Consider the following 14,202-nt stretch of genomic DNA (forward strand, 5'->3'; position numbering starts at 1 on the left):
GATTCAAACATGGAAAAAAAATCAGTTGAAGACTGTCAGAGTCCTTTTCACTGATTCCATTTGGATAGAATTGTTAATGAACACAATTATCAGTACTACAGTGACAAGAATCATCTCACTGGGTACACAAAGCACATTCTAAAGCCAAGTTATGGTTTAGTGTAAGCAGTCATTCATGTACAAACAATTATAGGCTACTTCTAATATTAGTGTTGGAGGGTATGATATCCATACTTGATGAAGTACTATTGGATAAGATTTCATTTAAAACAAGGCAATAAGATTTTATAAAAGATAACTCCAAGGAGCTTACAAATATAAACAAAATATAGACAATTATGAATAATGATGAACAAGTATGTAAACTAGACAAAATTTAGTACAGTTAAATACAAATTTTAAAGTTATATTCTGAGCTTCCTTCAAGCTCTTCCTAAATGAGCTGAATTGACTAAGAAAATATTAGATTGATCTAAAAATCCTACACTGCCACTTTCCTAAGCATGTGGAGAATCATATGTACACTATCCTCTGACTTGAGGAAGAACAGGATAGCTTTTGATGGGTCCTGAAAGCTCAAATGATCTACTAACTGGTGTTCGAGCAGAGCTTTTCAAAGTGATTGTAACATCCTGTCTCATAGGGGTTTGCCAAATTTTGGCATCATATATCAGAGTTGTTTTCATTCAGATTTCTTTTTACTGTATATATTGATATTAATTGCTTGATTAAACTACAAATATTGAGTAATATGTTGGCATCTCCAAAAGTTCCTGGATTGGCAGCCTTCACCGTGAAATGCAAATAGTAGAACATTCTATCACTAGATGCTGCTACATTAGTATCTCCCAAGTAAATCTTGTGATGTTTGTTATTATAGCCAGATGTGTTGCATCATTGCAGTTGTTTATTATAGTGCTCCTTAAGTACAATTGGCAGTTTCGTTTATTCATGAAATGATTAATTTGAAGGAACATTTGCATGAAATTTTGCTTAAACAGGGAAAGACAGCATCAGAAACATATGAGATGCTCAAAACAGCTTTTGGTGACAATGCCAGGGAGAACACAAGCATTTGAGTGGTTCTTGTGATTCCAACAGGGCAAAACATCAGTTGAAGACTGAGTGTTCTGGTCACCCAGTGACAAGTTGCACAAATAAAAATGTGCAGAAAGTTTGCCAAATCCACAAAAGACCAACAAATGACCATTTCTGATATTAATGAGAGGCTAGGACTCTTATGGAATGTGACAATGCATTTTAATGAAGAAACTGAACATGCAGCAGATCTCTGCAAAGTTTGTGCCTCAGTTGCTGACTGAGGAGCAGAAACAGAGGCATGTGTTTGTCTGTCAGGAACTGTTGGATGAGATCAAAAATAATCAAAATTTCTTCTTGAGGGTTATAATAGAAGACAAAATGTGTGTTTACTGCTACAACCCTGAAATGAAACAGCAATTATCTCAGTGAAAATCCAAAACATCTCCACATCCAAGGAAAGCTAGGCAAGTCAGGTCCAACATCAAAAGCATATTGGTGGTCTTTTTTGACTGTGAGGGCTTGGTTCGTCATGAATTTGTGCCTCAAGGTCAAACAGTTAACCAGCATTATTACCTGGAGGTTTTGAAGTGTCTTAGAAAAAATGTCCTGAACAATGACTGGTTGCTTCATCATGATAGTGCTCACACACACACACACACACACACACACACTGCTATCACTGTGCAGACTTTTGGCCAATAAAAACATGGTAATTGTCCCCCACCTTCCTAATCATCTGATTTGAGCCCCATGTGATTTCTTCTTGTTTCCAAAAATAAAATCACAGCTAAAACTGCATTGTTTCCGCGGCATTCCATAAATTGAAGAAGAATCACAGAGAGCCCTGCAAGCAATCCCAAAAAATCAGTTCCAGCAGTGGCAGAAACGCTGGACCTGGTGCCTAAACTCAAAAGAGAACTACTCTGAAGGACTAACTATGATCAATAACAAAAGCAAACCTCTTTTTATCGACTCAGTCCTGGAACTTTTGGATACCCCCTCGTATATTAAAATTTTATGACATTTATTTCTTCACATTATTCGTAATTGGCAGCCAGTGAGTTCTTTGAAAGTAATAACTGCTGTAGCTGATTTCAGAAGGTCTTGGTTAGGCTGCCTGAAACAAAGGAAGTTGCATACTGTTGCATGGGCTCACATCTGGTGAGTATGGGCTTGGCACACCCAGGTCTTGAGCCTGGATATCATCATTCTTCTCTTTCTGGATTGCGGTTAAAGTTTAGAGTGCATTATAAATTTGTATCTGTTTAAGGAAAGTCAAGATTTTGTCCACCTGTGTGCAGTCAGATATGTTTTCTGAGCAGTGCAGACAGTCTGCGAGATTAGCTCATGGTATCTTGTCAATGATATACAGGAATTTTTCTACTAGAGATAAGGAGGTGATTATCCCCTTGTATGAGGCAATGGCCAGACCACACCTTGAGTACTGCATACAGGTCTGGAGGCCTCATTTTAGGAAGGATGTAGAGCTGCTCGAACGAGAAGAGAGAAGGGCAACAAGATTGGTGAATGGAACAAAGGGTTGCTCTTTTGAAGAAAGGCTTAAATTCTGCAAATTGCCATGTCTGTAAACTAGGCACCTGTGGGGTGATCTGATTGAGGTGTATAATTGCCTGAGGGGACATAAATTCAAATTTAGGAAAGACATATAGAATAGATGTGTGGAAGTTTTCCTTTAGTACCAGCAGGTGGTTGATTTTTTTTTTTTTTTTTGGTAGTTGTTGGCGCATCGGCTTCTGTGGCCATAATGCACCTCCCAAGGTTTTTGCAGTACTTTGACCCAAGCCCAAGGCGGGATTCGAACCTGCGACCTTTGGGTTGCCAGGCAGGCACTTTACCCACCTGGCTAGCCCGGTCAGCAGGTGGTTGATTGCTGGAACAAACTTCCACCTATTGTCGTAGAAGTCAACAGCTTAAATAAATTCAAGGCTGAACTATACAAACATTTGGAATGGATGGATGGGTGGGTGAAATGGGTGTGTTTTTTTTTTTTTTTGGCTGATGCTGTATCAGCTTTTTTTCTTGCATCATATGCCTCTACTAATGTTACTGCTAAATTATTTTTTCCTAATGAAAATTAGGTATACTAACATTGTCATTATTTGTATACCTGATTATTGCCATTAACCACCCTCCCACCTTTACATCATTAGCAAACTTAGAAGTTAAACTTCTTTATATTGTTAATAAATATTAAAAACAGCTAGGGCCACCCCAAGTGAAATATGTAATCTGAGGAGGTAAAAGTCAGCTGGAACTCATGAATTTTACATTAATTTATTCCATGAATTTCATTCTTTGAATAAATTACCAATAAATAAATTGTAAATTAGACAGTGGAATGAGACAGTTACTTTTTGGTAATGGGGAAAATGAATTGTTGTGTGTGCGGGGGGGGGGGGGGGGTTAGAGATACAAAACAAGTTTGTTTCCTTACCTTATCTTATTCTTTAATACTAATATTAAATACTAAGTGCAAGAAGTTTGTTCTTCCAAAATATAAATTTTTACTATACTCTTGTCATATTTTAGGATCCAAAACAGATATATATATTCTCAATTAAAATATATCAATTTCCCTGTTTTCTGCAGTGCTTGTATTACTTCAATTTGCAATGATGAATAAGCTGATCTTCACATTGTCAACAACAGCTTGAATGAACTGTGATGAATTAAATGCAATTTTCCTGGTGGTTTTCAATTATATTCTTTGCAGATTAAGGCATGCTTTTGAGACTGTTGGTTTTTTGTCTTGCAACAGTCTAGATAAATCCTTGAGCTCAGTAATATTGATGAAAAAATTTTCACAAAATTTACTGAATACAGTTTTAAATAAAATTCAAGTCTTGCTCATTCACCTCCTATTTTTGTTTTTTCTCTTCTGTCTCATGAACAATCTCATGAAGTTTCTTCATAATGTTTAACTAATTCCAGGGTAAGTGTGCTAAATTGCATTACAGCTCTCCATGATGAAGCTACCTACTGCACACTGAAAACACTAAATGTTTTTTTTATTACAATACCCAGCACTGGCACATAAGTTCATATGTACATTTTTTTGATGACTGGCTATGAAGTGAATACAAGATATTCAAAAATGCCTGATACCATTTGTACCCACATTAACATATAATGCCATAAAATGATATCTGTAGTCTTTATGAAGGATTTTTTCTACCCCAGCTTTAACTCCAAGAATAAAACTTATACCATCACTACAAAAAGTAATAAAGATCCCAGTAAATTATTCCACAGAGTGCCAAACATTTAGCAATATGTCTTGCTTAATATTTTCTGCTGATAAATTTTCTAATTGTATCAGAAACAGAAGGAATATTACCTTATTCATAATATTGTTAATGCTTATTTTTACAAAAATTATAAGAATTGACTCTAAGAAAACATGGTAGATTCATTGACTAATATTGTGATCATGGATTTGGTGTTAATTATCTGTGAAATATTAATAATATATAATTATTAATAATACAGGGTGGCCATAATTAAAGTATCTCTATTCAGGACTCTCTGTAGCTCTAAGTATTAAGCGGAATGCCACCAAAATTGGTAAATAGACTATTCATGGCATGAGGATTCCGTGAAGAAGAAAAAAAAGTTCCAAATTCTGCCGATAGGAGATAATATGGCACTGTACAATAGGAAAGACATGACAAAGTACCAAAAAATATATAACTAAAACAAACCTTAATGAAATTACAAATTTTTATTTGTGCTCTTTGCAATAAAACAGAAAGAAACTGAATTGCACTAAAGTTTTAAATCCAAACTAAAAAATAAGCCATCTGAGAGCAGAAAATTTGCATAAATTTGAGTTAATTTAATTTTCCCAGCAGCAGAGAGCTATAAAGGCACAACGCAAACATCACAAGCATATTCTGTAAGTTTACTGTTAACAATGCATCTCACTCTGCCTGATCGTGCTTTAATTGCAAAATTCTACATTAATGGATGCAATGCAGCAGCCACTCTACATGAATTTAGAAACTCTAAAAACTTACATCAAGGTCCTTTATCAGTTGCGGCAGTTAGAAGAATGATTAACAAATTTGAGGAACTGGATCCGTTGTTGTTAAGCCTGGAAGAGGAATGAAGCCTGTTTCACTTCAGGTAGCAGAGGAAGTTGCTATGGCTATGGATCGAACAATCCATGGATACAACTGCTGGAACTAGTAGCGGTGTACGGGGAGTAGCATGGCAATTGGATGTCCCATATTCCACTGTGTGGAAAATTCTTTGGAAACTAATCCACTATTATCCATACAAGATGAGTCACCAGCAGCAGCTGCAAAGGTGATCCTGAAAAACTAATGGCATTTGCTCTAACATTTTTGGCCAGAATGGAAGTGGACAATGCCTGGCCATGGAACATTCTTTGGGGAGATGAGGCCCATTTTTATTTCGACGAGACTGTCAACACTCAGAACTGCCAAATATTGGCTTCAGAAGCACTACATGCTATTCAACAAATCCCTTTGCACTCGCTGAAAATCACTGTCTGGTGTGGTGTCACTTCAAATTTCATCCTAGAGCAATACTTTTTCGAGGAATTGCACCCAGCAGGAGCAACCACCTGTTCCATTATAGCACAAAGATATCATCACATGCTGAGCAGTTCCATTATTCCTCAACTGCAGCAAAGAGGATGCCTGGATGAGACAATTTTTATGCAAGATGGGGCTCCTCCTCATATCGCATAACCAGTAGAGCAGCTTCTCCGGCATCACTTTACTGCAGAAAGAGCATAGCCACCACGTTCGCCTGACCTTACACCATGTGATTTCTGGCTGTGGAGTCACCTCAAGGCCAATGTCTATCGAGGAAGTGTCCGTAACCTGACTGCTATCTTAAAGGACAACATAACACAGCATGTGTGGAACATTACTCCGGAGATGTTGCTTCTACAGTCAAGCACGCTGTGCATCAAATGCAATTTCTGGTCCAGAACAATGGTAATCACATCAAAAACCAACTCCACCATCAGCGACATCATCGACCATCGGGAGTAAACTGTTAGTGAGTTTGCAGCTGTGAAATCATTTCCTCTAGCAGTTTAGTTAGTTCAGTTTCTTTGCTCTTTTTTTTTTTTGCAAAGAGCACAAATAAAAATTTGTAATTTCATTAAGGTTTGTCTTATTTATTTATTTGTTGGTACTTTGTTATGTCTTTCTTCTTGTACAGTGCCATATTATCCCCTATTGGCAGATTTTGGAACTAATTTTTTTTTCACGGGATCCTTCTCCCCATGCCTTGAATAGTTTACTTACTAATTTTGGTGGCATTCCGTTTATTACTTGGAGCTACAGAGAACTCTGAACATGATACTTTAATTATGGCCACCCTGTATATATATATTAATAATATATTTGTATATCAATATAAATTAATATGTTATATATAGACTGGTGTTCAAAGAAAGTGCATCATCCCTTAAAATTGTAATTGTCATCCGAATAACGTAAGTATATGGCAATATTTCTTACAGATTGCATCAGATAAGATTGACATGCGTAGGTTTTGACGTAGCAATGCATCAGCTGTTACTTTCAGCTTTATAAGCAAAGTCTGCCAGAGTTGCAGACATTCCTTGCTTGTGTCAGGATGGCGAGTTACATGCAGTTGACGCCATGAAGAAAGAATGCTATTGTTGCTTTACTGTGGAGTCACCTCAAGGCCAATGTCTATCGAGGAAGTGTCCCTAACCTTGCTGCTATCTTAAAGGACAACATAACACAGCATGTGTGTGGAACATTACTCCAGAGATGTTGCTTCTACAGTCAAGGATGTGAGGAAGGATGTTCTTCCTGTCATATTGCTTATAGAGTGTCTTGTAATCAGTCGACAGCGAGTAGATTTCTTTCAAAACTCAAGAATACTGGTTCTGCTGATAGGAAAAAAGGAACCGGATGCAAACAAGTTGCTCTTCCAAAACAGTCCCACGTTTTGAAGTGCTTATGCCTTAAAAACTGTAAAGCTTCTTCATCTGAGCTGAAAAGAGAATGGAAAGAACATACAGGAGTGGTAGCAAGTGTAGTAACAGTCAGAAGATACCTCTTCAAAAATGGACTTGTAGCCCATCGTCCTAAGAAGAAGCCCCTCCTCAAACAAAAAAATGAAAAAGGGCCGATTAACTTGGTTTAAAGAGCATGTCAAATGGACCCCCGAGCAGTGGAAATCTGTTATTTCTCGGATGAGAAGAAATTCAACCTGCATGGCTCTGATGGGAGACAAATGAGTCACCGTAGATGTGGTGAAGAATACCATCCAGACTGTATGGTGTCTACAGTGAAATTCCCTACCAGCCAAATGATATGGGGATACATTTTGTATCACGGAGTAGGTCACCTGCAGTTTATAAAGGTTCCATGTAGGGGGCACAAAGACGAATTGGAATCATATAGCATTGCAGGGTCCGAAATGCCTTCATCATGCGGTAGAGGATGTTGAAAGGGAGGTCACGTGAACAGCGATCCCGCTGGAAGTCAGCATTTGCAAACCGTTTCTGTTGAAGAAACCAAGCAGTAAAAGTCCTCCGGATTGGATAATCTGCAGGCTCCAATGATTGGACACGTTGCAGATGGTGTGAACTCATTTGGTTTGTTGACAATATCCACCGTACAGTGGATTGGGAAATACCCAATCGTTGGCCTATCACTCGAGTACTCGTACTCGGATTGCCTTCTGGAAGACGTAGGACATTCTCCTCATTGTCTGGCGTCCTCGTCGTTCGCTCTCGATTCATGGTACCTCTCGTGAAACAACCAGTCTCACGTAACCTTCTGTGCACACGTGCGAAAATCATATGATGAGGAACAAGCCTGTGCGGGAAACGTTCCTGGTACAAGTGCAGAGCGGCATGCCCATTACAGTCCGCAGCTCCATACGCAAGGTGCATGTCAGCCAGTTCAACGTTTGAATACTCGTCCATCCTACTGCCTTGGGAACCGGTTCGCAAATGCTGATGTCCAGCGGGATCGCTGTTCATGCGACCTCCCGTTCAATGTCCTCTACCGCATGACGAAGGCATTTCGGACCCTGCAATGCTATGCGATTCCAATTTGTCTTTGTGCCCCCTACACCTCCTGCAGGTTTGTCGCACTGGTAGTGAATCATGCCCATTACAGTCCGCAGCTCCATACGCAAGGTGCATGTCGGCCAGTTCAACGTTTGAATACTCGTCCATCCTACTGCCTTGGGAACCGGTTCGCAAATGCTGATGTCCAGCGGGATCGCTGTTCATGCGACCTCCCGTTCAATGTCCTCTACCGCATGACGAAGGCATTTCGGACCCTGCAATGCTATGCGATTCCAATTTGTCTTTGTGCCCCCTACACCTCCTGCAGGTTTGTCGCACTGGTAGTGAATCACCCTACTTAAAATGAAACTTGAAGTATGGCCTACTGAGTAGCAATATTTGCACCTCTTGCAAAGAAATTTTTAATCTGAAAAGGTCTTTGCATGTTTTACAACCCTGCTTTAGATTTTTTTTTTTATGACTTCATTAAACTGATAATGCTTTTCATCACTAGGCTCATTTAAAAACATTGCAGTTTCCTTTATTTCCTGCAAGCTGTAAATTTGAATTATCTGTGATTTCTTGCTTATCAACAAATCAACATTTACTTTTTTTGGAGATCTCATTCAGCTTCATATGCATGCTGCTTTATAGTTCAGTATATTGTTATCATTTGTTGCACTATAAATAAAATCAATGATGATGTGTTTGAACTTAAGAAATTTTTCAAATTTATACCAAACCCACATAAGTAGACCTATACACAATAAGTAGACAATAAACAGACAACAGAGGGTACATATTGAATTTGTCAGTAGTTTCACTTCTTATCTTCTGACCAGTCTGACAGACCTACGTATCTGCAAGCCAAAGGCAAACATTAAAATCACCTCTGGTACATTGCAGAATAGGCTGGAGGGAGGGAAAAAAAACTGAAGATCAGTGATATGTTGTTAAAACCAGAAAAAATAAAATTTTGGAACACCCCAAATAATTCATATGGTGCACTGTACTGGAAATATACCATTTGCATTGCCAGTACTGCATACTTTACTACCCAGCTTACTTTTACCACTGTATACAGTATATACAATTCAAAATTTATCTAAAGTTCATGAATAAATAACATTTTTAACAACTGCAACCAATAATCTAAACAGATGACTTAACATCAGCTGCACTACTAGTATTCTCTTAAGAAAGCCAAGCAAACAAACATTTTTTGTTTCCTAATACATAAGTGATCCACATGCTTTGAAAAAAAAAACTCCTAACACTACCTTATAATTCTAAAACATGGCACTGATATCCTATTGATACAGTATAAATATGTCTATCACCCAGTTTTTACCCTGCTGGGACAAAAATTACATGAAATCACTGGTATGAAGAAGAAACACTACACTGGAATAGATGATAAAAAAATAAATCTGTCAGTTCCTTATTCTTTATACATGATTATAAAGCAGTTTTCAGAGAAAGTCCAATAACTGCACATATTGCAATGAAAATAAAGAGACAGACATATATTAAATATACCATACCTTATCATTTCCAACATTAACAGCTCGAAATTTCCCAAACAGACTTTTCTTTTCTTTTTTGTCAGAGAATGTCACACTATCAAACTGTTCATCGTCATCCTCATCGATAGCACAGCTCTCAGCTGCTGGAAGTTCTCCTTTGGATGAACTAGATTGAACTAGTTTCATATATTTGTATTCCAGTCTAAATAATATATAAATATTTTTATTAAATGTCACTGTACTTTATAAATATACACACACATAAACATAGTGCAGAATAAAGCAGCCTGAAAAATGCAAACGTGTCTAAGTGCATCACTTAACCAAAATCAGGTCAATTAATTAATTGACCTGATTTTGGTTAAGTTTTTCTTACTTTGTTGTGTATACTGTTATGTTGAAATGCATGAAAGAGTAGGAATCAATGCAGAGGTGATTTGCTGTACAGCATGTTTTGTACTTATATAGATTATTTTTTGTTTTGTTTTTTGGGATATGCTGATATGCCGATGGGCCAAGAATTAAAAGTAGTTACACTAGCATATGAAAATGAGTTCAAATGTAGCTTATATTTAAGTGTATGTACAGGTGATAGCAATAAGTTCTGTCAAATTGGTAATATATTAAAATGTATCCAGACCACTCAGGAAGAAGTGTTACTGACTACACATCTGCACAACGTTCTTTGACAACATTCTGCATTTTCAAAGGTCTACACCATATGTGTGTGAAAGAATAATGCAAAAAGAATTTCTGATGAGATCGATGAAGGTTTATCAGGCTTAATGACCAAGCTGGAAGATGATACTAAGGTTGGCAGGGTTGTTAATGATAGTAAAGAGGCTACTGCAACAGGATCTAGAAAAGTTAGGTAGATGGGATGAGAAGTGGCAACTGAAGTTTAATATTGACAAATGAAAAGTACTGCATATGAGTAGCGGTAACTCAAGAGAAACATACCAACTGTGTGGCACTACACACAAGAAGACGGAAAATAAAAAAGATCTCGGGGTAACTGTGCAGTCGGATATGAAGTTCTCTGAGAAATGCACAGGGGCTGTCAGAGTAGGTCATGGAGTTTTGTCAATAATATATAAGAACTTTGCTAGCAGAGACAAGGAGGTGATAATACCTTTGTATAAGGCAATGGTCAGGCCACACCTTTAGTACTGCGTACAGGTCTGGAGGCCTCATTTTAGGAAGGATATAGAGTTGCTAGAATGAGTACAGAGAAGGGCAACAAGGTTGGTGAGAGGAACAAAGGGCTCTCTTACCAGGAAAGGCTTACATTCTGTAAGTTGCAGCATTTGGAGACTAGGCACCTGTGAGATGATCTGATTGAGGTGTACAAGGCCTTGAATGGTTTGAGCAGGCTCAATGCTGATGGGATACTTCCGCTTGCTGAGATTAAGAACCTGAGGGGGCATAGATTCAAATTGAGGAAAGACAATTGTCTTTAGCCAGCAGGTAGTTGATTGCTAGAACAGACTTCCATCCATTGTTGTGAAAGTTTATAGCTTAAATAAATTTAAGGCTGAACCAAATAAACATTTGGAGTGACCAGTTGAGTGAAATAGAAAGGGTTTTTTTTTTTTTTTTTTTGCTGATGCTCTATAAGCTTGCTTTCTTGCATCATTGGCCTCAACTAATGCTAATGCTAAAATAGCATGCAAACTGCTTTTCATACTGAATCCAAGAGGCTCATACATTATGCAATATTATGAGAAACAGAGAAATTGCCCTACTCAAGGATATTACTGATCTAATATGGAAATAAGAATTTCCTTCAAATTTGATAAATGCCACCTGCAGTTGTCAGGATACATTAAAAAGTGAATATCACATTTTCTAGGATTCTAGTAAACCTATCTGAGAGGCCCTTGCTTCAGAGCAAACATTCATATGCCTCTACTAATGCTAATGTGACAATGTGGTATGTTATCACACCATAAACCATGACCATTATTTCAACATCATTCAACACTTCTAAAAATACTGTGATCACATCCATTAATGAACTGAAATGCTTTTTTTCATGCCAGGAACCTAAGTTTAAAGAGGTAATGGGTTCAAACAGAATGAAATGCATGAAACAACCTATGTAGCAAAAATGGCTCTGGAATAACTATAAAACATATAAGGAACCATCTCGTTTCAAGAAAATCTGACTATCTGCATCCAGCTCAGTGGTCATGTGATCTAGTACTACTTGGTGCACACATTGTAAACTTGCAAGGTACATCAATGCTACACATATGCAAAGCATGTTGTAGTCTGTTTTAATTTAACCCCTGGCCAGATGCTAGTATTGTACTATACAGCTAGTGAGGAAGGCACCTGAAAATTTCCTATTTGCTCACAAAGAAGAACAAAACCATTTCAAGATGGTGAGTTTTTGAAGGAAGCATCTGGATTGATTACTAACCATGTCCTGACTGATCAATCAGGACCTTGTTATAAAACTCTTCAAGAATGAACAGTTTTTTTTTAACAAGTGTGAGATTATGCAGGCAATATAAGATCTTGTATTTATCTGATAACAAAGTTGCGAGGAGGATACTAGAAATTTCATGTGACATGCAAGCTCAACTGAAGAATGACTTGGAACTGTGTGAATGCTTATCACTGCAATTCAATGACTCAACACATGTATCAGATACTGCGCATTGGCAATCATGGTGAGAATGGTATTTAGTGACTTCACTGTTCAAGAAGAGTTACTCAAAGTATTTCCTATAAAAAGGCAAAGAAAAGGTGAGGATATTTATAGAATGTTTAAACCTGTGCAGTGGAAATCGGTTTGCCTCTACACAACCTGTCTGTGATCACTACTGATGGGGCAATAGCAGTACTGGGCAGCATCAATGGATTTGTTGACCTCTATTAAAAGAATCCTTTCTGGACTTTACAACTTATCACTGAATTATCCTTGAAGAAACTCTGTGCATTAAAATAATTCCAATTGGACATGTCTTGAATGTTGCTAAAATATAATTAACTCTAATTACATGATGCTTTGCAACTGAATTGTAAGGTCCAACTGGAAGAGTTTAAAGACAAACAGTCTGATCTCATCTTGTAAGCTAAAGTGCAATGTCTGAGCAAAGGTAAAGATCTTGCATTGTTTTTAAAGCAAATCTAGTCTTGTGGATGTTACATATTAAGATGAAGTCTCTCTTACATTTCCCAAAGACTCAATCAAACAAGGGCTGAAGAACTGAAATGACAGATTTTGTACCTCTAAAATTCTGCACAATGTATAAAGACTTTTGGAATCTGGTTGACCAAGAAAGTTTCCTTCCTTAAAAAGTGCAGTGTACACAAAATCTTTTTTTGGTTCCACTTACCTGTGTGAATCACTGTTTTCAACCATGAATATTATAAAATCAAAGCACAATATAAATTTACTGATGCCCACCTTGACTATTGTTTGCTAGCAGGAACATCATCCTACATTCCAAAATTTGAAAAGCTGGCCACTGAAATACAGTGTCAAAGATCATGCCAGCTATCCACATGAATAATGATAAGTTTACTTATAAAACTGCATATTTTTTGATTGCATGGTGAACTGCATCATTCAACATGTTGTTTTGTGTATTATTCAGTGTTAATATTTTTATTTGTCCAGAAAAAAAGAAAAACAGACAGTTAAAAATGTGGAACATTTCCTACCTTCCTAAATATAGTCAAAATTTTACTGCAATAATTTCTGAAGCAATTTCTTACAATTTGAACAGATTAAGTTCCCAGCAAAGAGCTTTACAATTGTTTGCGTAAACAGTGAGCATTTAAGTGATGCATGCTGAAACTGTTAAGAAGTTTCAAATTATGCAGGTTTTTATATATATATATATATATATATATATAGTTCAAGGTTATTCAGACTATAAACAAACATAAAAGTTATCAGACAGCTGTCAGTTGCCAATGGAAAACAAAAAAAATTACTTAAAAAAACCTTTTTAAAGCATCAAGGTAACACACACTAGCAATAGGTGAAAATGGTATACTTCTTTATATAAGGTTTTTGACTCAAAATCATCTGTTTTATTAATTTTACTACTTCAGGAGGTTGGTAATTACCAACCTCCTGAAGTAAGTTTATCATTTCGTGGCACATCCCATTTAAATTGTAGATGATATATATATATAATTTTTATTATTATTAATTTTATTTAATTTATCTGTGTTTTCAGCAGTAAGGGATGCCACTGCTGCAGGTTAATTGGTTGGTGACTGCCAGTCTCTTGTAAACTCTCAAATGTGTTCATAGACACAAAAAGGCTGGGAATCACAGCTTTAAAGAACTCAGTTAGATCATCTCTCTAAGGTGTTTAATTAACAAGCTGTGTAGCCTACATATTTGAAATCGTTCCTTCATCTTTCTGCCAATGTACAGCCTTCTGTCAATCTTACCAGCAGCCTTGCCCATCTTTGGACCATTTCAAAAAGCTCAATTTTTTTTTTTTTTTTTTAGGTGTGGCTTCCATGCTTGGACACAGTATTCCAAGTGCAGCCTTAACAATTTCCTTTAACAGTGGAATTGCAATACAATGCCAAGATCATTAAGATATGGTCTAT

At 37.1% G+C, this 14,202-nt stretch overlaps 1 protein-coding gene across 2 annotated transcripts in view; it reads right to left on the bottom strand.

The window, feature by feature from the left end:
• Nucleotides 1–14,202, bottom strand: part of LOC150078114 (endosome/lysosome-associated apoptosis and autophagy regulator family member 2-like) — a 425,663-nt gene that overhangs the window by 38,463 nt on the left and 372,998 nt on the right. For both annotated transcript variants that reach the window (XM_090385427.1, XM_090385428.1), the window contains exon 20: nucleotides 9,637–9,820. In XM_090385427.1, the coding sequence (XP_090241553.1) occupies nucleotides 9,637–9,820 (184 nt within the window). The remainder of the gene's footprint in view (nucleotides 1–9,636; nucleotides 9,821–14,202) is intronic.

Source organism: Mastigoproctus giganteus, chromosome 11 (assembly GCF_048544385.1).
Source record: "Mastigoproctus giganteus isolate SK-2022 chromosome 11, ASM4854438v1, whole genome shotgun sequence".
Lineage (NCBI taxonomy): Eukaryota > Metazoa > Arthropoda > Arachnida > Uropygi > Thelyphonidae > Mastigoproctus > Mastigoproctus giganteus.